The following is a 12,755-nucleotide window of genomic DNA, read 5'->3' on the forward strand; positions in this document are numbered from 1 at the left end:
TATACACATACTGTCAGCTGCGCTCAAACAGCCAATCAAAACCATTCAATGCCATAAACATGAAGCCAACTAAAAAAGTCCCATTCATATTCTGGGTTAGTGTGGTGGGCAGAATACAAACCTCCTGAGGTAGTGACAGATAGGGCCTGCACGCCAAAGAGGTGTGGCTCAGTGTTTTAAGTGTTACTTTAAAATGATAAACTTTTAATCTGCTAAAACATTAGTCACAATTTAACTAAGAGATTTGTGGACAGTTCATATTAGTATACGGTACACGCCATACATGAATAAGATCAGCGGAGATTATTAGCATAGGCTCTTTCTGAGCAAGCCATAGAAATGAACACTGGACTGACCTTCCATTGCTCCTTGGGAAGCAGTTTCACCACCACAATGTCACCATTTAGGGCTCTGTTGCGAGCAACCACCCCATCAATAAAGATATCACGAATCCCATCCTGTGGAAAGGGGAAAAAAATATGAAATATCAAAGCACAAAATACTAAGCTATATTTACTGCAGAAGTTTAAAAATACTCTAGTGACAAAAAACAACAGCACACCCCCCCTGGGGAGATGGAGATATATATTTAAATGTTACATAACACAGCAACAAGTCTGTTGTAACTGCAGCCAACCGCACTCTGTTCTGCCCTCTGCAGTCCAGAACCCCACCTTCTAAAAGAGATGACCTTGGTTTCTGTAGCCCCACCTCACATACCAATCGCAGCTACTCCACACAGCAGGGTTATCTGTCCAGAACACACTTGACACTCAGCTCACAACTGAGACTTGGTTTGGGGGGGGTTTCCCCACCTGGGGTCAAGGAGGATCAGGTTTAATCACGGAGGTTTGTAGGTTTTTTGGAGGTTTCACTTTCACACCTCTTTTGGTCAAGTTAAATCTACCACTTTCATTTTTGCTCCCTTGTACTTCGGCAAGCTGACTAGGGTGACCAGATGTCCCAATTTTATAGGGACAGTCCCGATTTTTGGGTCTTTTTCTTATGTAGGCTCCTATTACCCCCCACCCCCGTCCCGATTTTTCACACTTGCTGTCTGGTCACCCTAAAGCTGACAATTGTGTGCGGCTGGTTGCAGAACACCATGAACCTGCAAAACTCTAGTATTAACCTGGGTATTAAGACATGTTCTTCTATTGTGGAGCCTTATCCCCTTTTCTTAGCTTTAAGGCATAAGATGACTGTGGGTTTCTTTAGTTTATAACTTTTTTTTCAAGAATACAACAAAAAGCCAGCCTTAAGGGAACTAAAATCTTAAACACGCTGGGGTTTTAATGCAGTTCCTCAAATACATGCTCACAATTCTCTAACACTTGATAAGAGCTAATCTGCAGCATTACCATTATACCCAGTCTTCAGGGAAAACAGTAAACCTATCTAATAAGGCCTCGTAGATTTCTCAGGTTAACATCACGTAAGTATTCTGTTCTGCCTAGATAGCAAAACAACAGAGGTAGAACACTGCTGTCATGTGAAACTGAGGCCATCCTCCAACCGAGCAAATTACTCTTAGAAAGAAAAGCAGCAGCAGCTCAACAGCTGTGTCAAAGCTGCCTCCCATGACAAGATGCAGAAAAATTGCAAAGCCTGTTGGACCAACATAATTCAAATTGGAAACTTTTCTTTTCAAAAGGCCAGATTTTTACACATGGCCCTACATCTCTTCTCCCACCCTCCTGCCCCTGAACGAGATCCACCACATATATACAAAGGAAAATTCAAAGACTCGTTTTAAGAAAAATGCCCTTTTTTTTAACCTAGCTGTACAATTCCATTGTAAAGCTGGCTTGTTGTAGGGCACAAGGAGATTGGGATGTGGGTTAATTTGTTTGCACCATACATTTTTTTGCAAAAAAAAATTAAAAGTAGTTTTTCCATCTGCCAACAGCAGCTCTGGACGCACTACACCAGCCAGCTGAAGCTATGCTGCTAGACTAAGCAAGAAGGGATTTTCTTTTTTTTGATTTGCAGCCAATAGCTCTCATTTTAAACAATTTATTCCTATATACAGATTTTTAACACCAGCTATTTCAATGCCTGCTAGAGCAGCGGTAATTAAAAACTGGCCAACCCTACCATAAAGCTTTTTAAAGAAACATGTCATAAAAATGCAACATTTGCTTACTTAGCGCTTCAGCACTGTGGCCCATAGAGTTAACTCTCACACTCCCAAGTGTCTGGGATTTCCCAGTTTTTGTCTCCTTCCCCCCACATCAATTCTTAACACTCCAAACAGTCACCTTTTTGCATTACTAATGTAATTACAATGGGCTTGAACTGCAACACAGTTCTGAGGTAACTTGAAAGGCCTACACTTCTACTGAGGTGTTCACACGGTCTTCGTTGCCGCAGCATCAGAGCACATTACAGCTTGTAAGAGGATCGGATTCTCTGCAGTCATCTCCCATTCGGCAAGATGTTTTATTACTATATAGCCTTCACCGAACAACAGTAGCAGCCTTTTACATTTCTGTCTGACAGCAGGGAGATTTGTGGTCATTCTAATCTCTTCTGGAAACGAGTTCTACAGTCATGGGCCAGCTGCCAAGAAAGCTCCGTCTCTCATGTTCAAGTGTCTCGCTCTTCAAGATGACAATTCCACCGTTCGAAAGCTCCCAGCTACTGAAAGCGGTCAAGATTGCAGCCTGGGAGGCAGGGTTCGAGTAGCTTGGGTCCATCCCATGGAAGGCTTTGATGATAAAAGCTTTTACCTTGACTCGGCATTCAACAGTAAGACAATGTACAGAGCCGCAGTCTGGACCAACATGCTCATAGGGACTTGTGGCATTAAAGTGCCCTGCTGCGAAACTTGAACCAAAACAAGCATACGGCTGGCAGAATAAAGCCCAGAGGGGACAAAGGCAGGGGGTCACGGTAGCCAAATCCAAGCCTGACAGAATAGGGTGCAATGCCCGGGCCGGCTGCAGGAGAGAGATGAAGACTTTTCACAGCTGTAGCTATTTCAGTATCTGGCAACAATGGGGAATCTAGCAGGATGCTAAGACTGCAAGCCATCCTTGTATCCTTGATGGAGGGTTATGCTAATGGCGAGTTCCCCAAAGGTAACCCTCTCCTTACAATGACTACTTCCACCTGGCCCAGATATATCATCCCCCAGGGACTGACTCTTCCTACCACTGGGCAATGGTGCTGTTTGCATGATTTAACCCAGGAAGAAAAGAGAGTGATGGCAGAAACGTAACCCTTAACTAACATTCCAGTGCCTGTGTATTCCAGAACCCAAACCTGTGAGTGATCTGCTTTACCATGAGGTAATAGCTAAGCACTCGTGGGAGTAAGGGTAGAGCTCTTTGCTTGTATGCACAGTTGGGCTTAATGTTTAGCTAGTGTTTTGTGGTTTAATAGGATAGGTTTAACAGTCCACACTTACCTCATTCAAGAGAGCAAGCAGAGAGGAGTACAGAACATTTCCCATTTACACACCAGGACTGTCAGTGCCAGTTTCAGGAAGCACTGGAGACCGCTATTATGAGTTTCCTCCCCAGTGACTCTCAAGAATCTTCCCCTTTGCACCAGCACAAATAATCCAAGTCTTCCTCTACGGAAAGAGGCTTAAAGATCATTTTCTATGACTGACCGACCACAGACGTTAACACAAATCTCTGGACTTTCAATCCTGACTCCAAAAGAATTATGCCCCAAAAGTAGGAATGATATTAAACACAACCAACAACTCAGTGTCTGAGCAAGGCCCTTTTTCTCTTCCACCTCCAAACAAACCCTAATCTCAATATGAAACACCCTGTCACATAAGGAGCAAAACTTTAATCAAGTCACTACAAAATAACTGTCCTCAACTACACCAGCAGAAAGGTAACCTTGCCTAAAGGAGGCCCTTCAAATCACAAGAGTCCTTCCATTGAATGAATAACCGATATAAAGAAATGGTCCCATGTGATAGCAGTGAACCTCAAGCCAAGCTATACACCAGTGGTTTTCAACCTGTGATCCACAGACCCCGTGGGTCTGCAGACCATGTCTAAGATTTCCAAAGGGTTCTATTAAAAAAAATTGTAGGGGTCCACAAATGAAAAAAGCTTGAACCTCACTGCTATACACAGCTTGCACAAAAGTGGGTACATTAGAAGGAACCACGCATGGTAGTTTTGGACCAACTTTACAAATTAGCTCATGCAGCAGATCCAAAATGGAGAGCATATTTGTTCAGGAAAGATTTAAATTAATCAGTGGAAAAATCTATAAATCCTCTGTAGTCATAGACCAAGAGTTTACAATTATACTAACTAGTGGTCCTCAAACCTGGGCTCAGCTGGTGTCTTTGGGTTAGAAACAAGTGTCCCCACTTTCATCAGAAGTTCAGAGACATTAAGTAGCACTTTGCGGTGTTGAAAACAGTTTTTTTCACACTATGTACTAGGTTTATTTTAATGTATCCTAACTGGTGCATCTTGTTACACAAATCAAAGTGACATTTCATATACAGTACAACTACTGTCTTCATACACATTAATTTAAGAACAACGGAGAATTATAAATTATACTTACTGGAGATGGAATGAAGGCTTCATGGTATTTCTTAGGATTTATTCTCAAGGGTCCCTTAACAAAAAAAACAAACAAAATCAAAACAAAAACAAAATCAAGATTATGTCTGGAACATTAGTTCTCGGCTCTCTGAGCTAAGAGGTGAAAACATTATCTATTAGTTAAACTGGATGACTACGAATAACATATTTACTTTGAAACATGATCGATATATCTGAATTTCCATTGCAAATCTTAAATTTTGAGATTAGTACCTGTGTGTTGGAACAATTTCAATCCAAAACTAAGTACATACATCCAGATGCACCTCTTTCTCCACTCTCCACCTGCCAAACAGCATGAAGTCGGGCTCTCAGATGTCATTCTGTCACACATTACACCATAAACCAGAGTACTCCAAAAAAGGCTTTTCAGAATTAGACACTGATATCAACTTTTATTGAGCACTGAAACTACATTCTTCTTTTATTTTTCCTAATTTTAAGATTCCCAGGATACCTCAATTGTAGTGAAAATTCACAGCTCTCAGTTACATAAGGTTTTCCAATATGACATGGGAATGTTGTACTAAACTTGGTTACTTTGTATGTGTTTGCATCAAGAATCTTTATTGCTGCAACCAAGATCAAATCCATTTGGAGTGTTTTTAAATATAGATGAATAAAATGTTACTCATTCCAATAGCAGATACGCTAGTGTGCTACCTTTTCCCATCTGCTCTTACACATCCCCCATCAAAACCAAATAAATGATGGTTCGATGAGTTCCTTATAAAGTCCTTTGCTGATGCTGTTCTTTAAGCAGCCAAGAAACCAGGCCCGCTTTCTTCCTTACCTCCCCCCTCCTCCTCCTCAACAGCCACAACGCTTGTTCAGAAAGAAGAACAAATATAACAGAACAGCCCCTGGTTTTGATAATATTTTTTGCTCTGTTTTGGGGGGGGGGTGAGATTGGTTTTGCTTTAAAAAGTTATACAATATATTTTGGAGAGACAGCTTTGGGGGTGGATAGGGCAGGAAGGAGAAAGGTTTCTTCCAGCACTGGCTCCCGCCAGAGGGCCAGAACCTTACTGGACTCCAGCTGCACTTTTGGACTGTTCACTAACATGGATAGTAATAACAACTCTGTAGTAAGAAAAGTTTAAAAGATTAATTGAAAGGATTATCCAAACACAAACAGTTGAGATCCAACATCAGTAATGGGTGTAGATATAGTTATTAACAAATAAACTTTAAATTAGAGAGGACATTCATTTTCTGCTTCCCCATAATCCAGGATTAAGAGATAAAAAGGAAATTTGAACAGGGGATTATTGGCTATTTCAGAACACTGACATTTCAATTCCAAGAGCATCCTGGGAATTGTAGTTTAGATGACTAATTAAAACATTTACTAACTTTTACTCTTATAAAATGAGACAGTATTAACAACAGTTGCATTAATAAATTCCTTTTGCTTTTGATCTGAAACTTTAAAGCCTTTTTCATCCATGTATTTGGAATGTCTTCAATTACTTATATGAAATGTATTCCATCTGTGTTTAGCAATCATGGGACACTCTCACTGGAACTGTTTCCTTATAAATTTTATGCAGCATATTATTTTTAATGTATTCTGGGAAATGCTCTGAATATAGGAAAATAACCTCTTCACACATGAACGTTTTGCTGGCTTGAGGAGAAATTTGCTAGTTTGTGAAGTGGGTTTGTTTGTTTGTTTGTTTGAAGTTTGAAAACACCAGCAGCATGAGGACAAATGGGCTCCTAATTTTTCAGATCTTATTTGTGCACTTTGCAGCAAACTGTCTAATTTTAGGCCTTATTTTATTATACGGTTAATATTGAGATTAATTACATCGCGTGCACCTCCCAGGACAGTGGCAAGAAAACAAAGTCCTGTAAGCATAGAGAACACCCTGGGGGCGCAAATCAAAATTCTTCATGCAGAGGCAAAATGAGATCTAGTGTGCTGTGTTTAGCCTCGATTCGGAATGGCACCCTGTGACTCTGATTTTATGAAAAATGCTAATGAGTGTGAATATAATGTTACTTGGAATATGGTTCATGCAAAAGGTCTCTTGTAAGGTATCATTACAAAGCTTATAATCTACTGAGTGTGGTCATCCTATTTGTATGTATGTATCATTCTTGTATCCGAAACTAGAAATATGAAATATAACTCTGAGGGCCTATTGTAATTATGCAAAGTGTGGGCCATTAATGGTGGCTTGGAATCTTGATGGCTCCCATTAACCAGGACAATTGACTGTGGATGGCTCTGTTTGCTTGCAGGCCTTCCTGTGAGTCAGGCTGGGAGGAATGAAGGCTGGGGGATCTCACAGGAGATGTGACCCTGTCACCTGGTACTGGAATCCATCTTAAACCTGGTGCTTTTCCATTTAGAAGGGGGGTGGGGACCCAGAGAGACAAAAGATTCACACCTTGTGCCAAAGCTATATAAGGGGGCGGAACAGAACAAAGGGGGCTGCAATCATGAGAAATCCCCTACCTACCACCTGAGCTGGAACTAGGGCTGTACCAGGGGAAAGGATTGTGCCCAGACTAGCACCTGGAAGGTGTCCAGTCTGTGATAGAAGCTGGGTCTGTGTTTGTGGCCAGCAAGCATGTCTGGCACAACCAGGCAGGGGTCTGGAGTCCCAAGCTGGCAGGGAAGGCAGAGGCAGAAGTAGTCTTGGCACATCAGATGGAAGCTCCCAAGGGGGTTTCTGTGACCCAACCCGTCACACGCCCATTAAAATGATGGAAAATCCACAAAGGTCTTCTTTCCAGAGAGGCAGTCAGTCATCAAATCACCTGGCTTCTCGTTGGAGATAGGAAGCCGTTATTGGTAGTCACAAGAGGGAGAATAGCTTTTACAATGTGTCAGTCAATTCCTGTTCCCAGCATCTCACCAGCAATGCAGAAGCAAATGAGAAAGCATCCTGCGTCACACAAGAACAACCCCTTTGGGTAGTTAGGGCCAGACTGTCAAAGAGTCACGTGCAAATATCCAATGTTCACATGAAAAATCAGGTTTTGCATACACAGCAAGTAAGGCACCTAACTAGCGGCGTGCACAAATGCCTAATTTGTGTGAGCATACTGAGTAGCAAAATGTCAAGCCATTTAAAATATAAACACTTTACGTACATTATATAATTATGACAAGCATCAGAACTCTTATGTCAAGTAGCATTAAAATACTTCTCTAGCTCTTTCCCTTAAGCAAGGAACTCCCAAAGTTTATCTTAGAAAGCAGATGGACCCTATTATCTGTGCCTATGAAAATCCTATTTACAATGTTGTACATTTCACGCTGTGATATCATATCTGGAACCAGCTACTCTCCCCATCTGCAACGAACAACTGTTCTCATATGTGTATTAGGGGCTGAAGCCCTGGCTGAACAGTCTCATGATGTCACACTAAAGCAGTATTATTTTACAGTAACTTGCAAACAATGGCTGCTATATTTATCTGTGTTTTATGTCAGCAAAGCCAGCATTTGGGGAGGAAAGGATTGCAGCAAGATTTTTAAACATCTCCTCATAGTTCAGGCCGACCTCACACCCGCCAAAGAAAGTCCTTAAACTTATTAATTTTCCTAAGAGGTTACAAAACTCAGGATTTCCCAACTTTCTCACTTCTTCCAGAGAAACAGGGCAACAGAAAGATACTTAGACAACACTTCAAGCATCCCAAATCAAGCACTACACGTAGGCCACCCTAATATGGAGGCACACATCAGCGTGTGTGGAAAGCACAGAGAAAAGTCAGTGTCCAAATATCTATCCACTGCTGAGGGCTGCTTAAAAAAAAAAAATTGCAACAAACCATATAAGGGAACCCCCAGTTTCATACTTGTAAAGAAACTTCTTGCAAAAGGAAAGGCATTTGAATAGCCAAATAAGGTTCAGTGTCTCTGTAAATCAGTGCGCTTTCTAAAGTGTACCCTGCCACCAGCCATCAGAGGTCTTGTTATTCTGCACCTACAGTCTTTTCACCCATCCCTTGACCTGAAATGATGGCTAATGCACAGCAAGATGATGGAAGTTCCTTTGGTTCATGCTGTTTAACACACAACCAGGCTCTGACAAAACAGGTATCATCTACTACCTTTCCATGGAGAAGGTATCCAGTCTTGTTTAACTTGAGACCTGCGTGGATGATTCCAATAACCCTGCCTTGGGTCTGTTTGCTCTTGCCAGGTACTCTTCTACACATGGAGACCGAGGAAGGGGAAAATGCATGAACCTTAAGCATCTGATCCCAGATGTCCATTCTCGTGGCTTGAGTGTGTCCCGTGATCAAGTGGAATTCTGTAGGGCACAACTCATCATGCTATTTATTGAACTTCCTACTTAAGCAAATTGTGTATCAAACCTAACATCAGGAGTCACTGAGACATCTAGTCGTGAGTGATTTCAGCATCCATGAACAGAAATGCTTCTAGGTCTTAATGACTTGGAACTGTACAGCCACTATGGAAGGCACAGGATTATCTCCAGGGGGTCTCCAATTCATGCCAGGGGACACACGAGTTAGGATCTTCTGGAATATTTTGTTAAATTACATTGCTATGGACCAATCATCTCCTCAAACTTGAGATCAGGGTGTTTCCTTGCCCCGTTGAGATGACAGACCCACTGTTATGTTCTACCCTCAGATGTTCATGGATCCAATGAGATTCAAGAATGCTCTGGGAGATTCTACTACCCATCCACAGGTACACATTGCTGGTGGAGAAGAAATCTCTTGGCCGCAGCCATTGACCCTGGTACCTGGATGCCTTCTATCACTACAGTCCTTAGGAAAGGTTATCATTGTGTGTTCTCTCAGGCTACCATGGCGTTCTGATGTCCTGCTTGTAGGGACTGATGGAGTGACTCTTCAGGAGGCTATTTCCTTCCTCAGAGATCTCAGACAGCAGTGCTGAATACCCGTTCATCTCCCAAGACTCCTTACAAGGTTTCAGAGGGTTTTATTCCTTCACCCTGCCAGTTCAGTGTGTATTTAAAGCCACTGGGGGTTACTGATAAGACACTCGGGGAGAAAGGTTTGGGGCTGCAAAGTCCATGATCAGATACTCAGCTCTGTATCTCCTGCTCATCAACTCCAGATTCTACAGTTTCAATAGTCTCCCCTCAGACAGAGAATCGGATGATAGGAAAGTGGCTGTACCACAACCCTAACAAGACACACATGAAGTTTTCTGTCAGAGAGAAACATGAGCTGGAGTGGAAGCTTCGTCATTTACAGAGGGTAGAAGCTTCTTTTGCTAGAATAATACAATCTGAGGTCCTCTGGGAGACATCACCTCACACGAATTCTCAGGTACCAGCAGCAGCCTGGTAGTGCCTTGTATCCTCTGGAGCTGCATTGCATTTCTGAGGAAGATTTATGGCTGATCTCTGTGTTTATTACCACCTGGCTGTGTTACTGAAACATGTTCCAAGGAATATTCTTGAAGGCCACTCAGAAGCTCTGGCTGCTTCATTACAAAGCTGCAGCCCCTGGAGTGTGGAGGCCTTTTCTAATACAAGCACATAACAGGGGGTTCTAATTCCTTCACTGGGTATTTGCTCCCAGGTGAGGGAGTCTGTAATTATTAGCTTGGGAACCACTGTGAGGCTGCAATTGAAATCAGCTACAATGCCCCATATAATCCCTTTACAACAGCTAGAGTTGATCAGAAATTGGGCTTCAAAGAGAAACTAACTTACAGCCTTAACGATGGCATCCTTACCAGGATTCCAAAAACGTTTCAATTAGAGCTGGGTGAAAAGATTTGTAACAAGAATTCGACAAAATTGTTTGAAACCGCAAACATTTGTGAAACTGATTTAAAAAAAAATTCCCCGTGAAACGTTGGGACAGTGACAACGTTTCTGCATGAGTATTTGCATCATTATTCATTTTGAGATGGGTTGGTTGTCACTGGTCACATGACACTGGTTCCAGATTCCTGATTGGCTGAGCCTGCTCATGTGGTCAAAAGAACGGGAACAGCAGGCCACCAGCCATTCCTAGCTGGATAACACCATTAGATCATGTGGTAGGGAAACTGTAGAAAGAGAGGAATTGCATGCTCTAGTCAGCTCTTCCTTATGTTAGGACAGTTCATCCAAGCAGCCAAATTCTGACCTTTCAAGACATGGTGTCCTTACACCACTATGTTTATATGGAGTTTATATGGCTACCTTAATGCTGGGATTTCAATGGTTCTTTCTTAAATGCAGTTGGAGTCCGTGTACAGGTCATAAATATCATGGTGTGGCTACACCGGTGAGGTTTTAGCGGGAAACAGGCTGGTTTATCTGCTACCAAATTATTATTATGCCTCAGTCTCCAATTTGCTTGCTGCACTACAGCTGACCAAAATTCTGGTGAAAAGTCAGACCTTTGACTCTTGGGTGCAAAATCTAGTATATGTGCCAATGCAGTTTTTGAAGCAGAACTGGAGTGTGTATTAGGTTGGTCCAAAGTTGGGATTTGCAGGAAATTAACAGGAAATTTCAATATTTCAAAATCTGGTTTTGGTCAGATTCAAATTGAAAGCAGATTTTTCAAAATTTCTCATGAACCAAAACTCCCCCAAAAAATCATTTTGGAAACACTGACACAGTTCTGGCAGCTGGTGACCAAAACTGACACGATCAATTTCAGTGGTGAAACTGAAGGATCAAGAATCATGCCAATTATACTCAGCAGCTGCCAGAGCTCCCAAGTCTGAAATTCTAGGCAACCCAGGCTCCCGGGTCAGCTGGTCCTGCATGTTGCCTGCAAGCTGCCCGTCCACATAGTGGCGCTGCCCCAGAACCACAGACCCTGGAACTCCAGCCTCCCCAGCAGCTGGCCAAGAAGGGAGAAGGGCATGACTCTAAAAAGTTTGGGGACCACTGCCTTAGTGTGAATGTCTGTGAAGGCAACATCATGAAGGAGAATCAAAGATACAGCATCACCCTCTGCTCTTTCAGTTTAACTAGTTCAGTTTGGGCTTATAATACTTTGCAGCGAGGCAGGGATGCTACCTGGCCCTCAGCACACAGTGTGTCACCTCCAGCTTCACTTTCCACTTCTCTTGAGCACACGCACACATGGGAACAGCTGAGACACAGACGGGGGAAGAATGCCTCTGAGAAACTAGAAGAGACCTCCATCCCCATAAAATCTCCAAATAATATATAAACTCACTGTACTGAAAACTGCCGACATATTATTTGAACATCTGTTATTTTCACCAGCTTATCTATATCGCAAGAGCAACAGCATTTTATGTTCTGGGCACCTGGATAAGCTCTCCCCTTTTCAATCCTGCTGCAACATCTTCCTTTGACATGTAGGCTTCAAATACGCTCTTCTTCCTCCCTCTGGTGGGTTTATTCCGATTCTTTCTATCGCCTGATGTGGAGACAGCAGCATGGGACTCTCCTGCAAATACAAATCCGCAAACTGTTACCTTTCTAACCCAAGTCTGGATGTATATTTTAACAGCAGTTACAGGGAGGCTTTGTACTCAAGACTGAATCTTTGAGAGCAGCTTGCCTAGAATACCGACACATTACAACAAAATACCACAAGACTTGAGAGACCATATATTACAAATAATCAACAGTCTTTTACAGCTCCACTTCACCCCAGTCAGTCCTTTAACAGAGCCTGAGCATGCATTTCAAAGCAGCTTGTTTCTGAAGTGTGTGCCCACTTTGTTTTAATACCTCTGGGAGTTCCCAGTTTTCTAGGGTTTATTCTGCCGTCTGAATTGTTCATTGTTTCTGCCTGTGCTTCGGAGAGCTGCCTCTTCCTATCAAAATTCTGGGGAGCTCTGGTTGATTCTGAGTTGTTTCTGGTTCTTGCAAAGCTTCTCTTGTCTCCACCTGGAATCAAACACAAGTTTGTAATAAAAGAAAAAAATAAAGTAACCCACCTTTGTTGTGCTCATGTTCTCTGAGAATTGGAGTAAATGTCACACTTATGTGCTATGGTCTCTCCCCCAAAGAAAAGTCATCATCATTGGGTCTTTCTTTCAGGAGTTATCTTGCAAAACAATCTTGGCCCTTCATAACTCTTAACTCCACCATTAACTTATTTTACTACAAACTAAACTCTAGAAATTCCTAAACAAAAACTTGAATAGAGTCTTTCCCAAATCCTGTGAAATTCTTTAGAATGCACAAAGGGCGAGATGGTTCAAACGTTTTCAAAGTC

General features: G+C 42.2%; 1 protein-coding gene across 4 annotated transcripts in view; it reads right to left on the reverse strand.

Moving 5' to 3' along the window:
* Positions 1-12,755, reverse strand: part of DIS3L2 (DIS3 like 3'-5' exoribonuclease 2) — a 257,856-nt gene that overhangs the window by 218,871 nt on the left and 26,230 nt on the right. For all 4 annotated transcript variants that reach the window (XM_045030053.1, XM_045030051.1, XM_045030050.1 and 1 more), the window contains 4 exons: positions 12,266-12,424; positions 11,836-11,978; positions 4,549-4,602; positions 357-458 (listed from right to left, as the gene is read on the reverse strand). In XM_045030053.1, the coding sequence (XP_044885988.1) occupies positions 357-458; positions 4,549-4,602; positions 11,836-11,978; positions 12,266-12,317 (351 nt within the window). In that variant the 5' untranslated portion in view covers positions 12,318-12,424. The remainder of the gene's footprint in view (positions 1-356; positions 459-4,548; positions 4,603-11,835; positions 11,979-12,265; positions 12,425-12,755) is intronic.

Source organism: Mauremys mutica, chromosome 9, assembly GCF_020497125.1.
Source record: "Mauremys mutica isolate MM-2020 ecotype Southern chromosome 9, ASM2049712v1, whole genome shotgun sequence".
Lineage (NCBI taxonomy): Eukaryota > Metazoa > Chordata > Testudines > Geoemydidae > Mauremys > Mauremys mutica.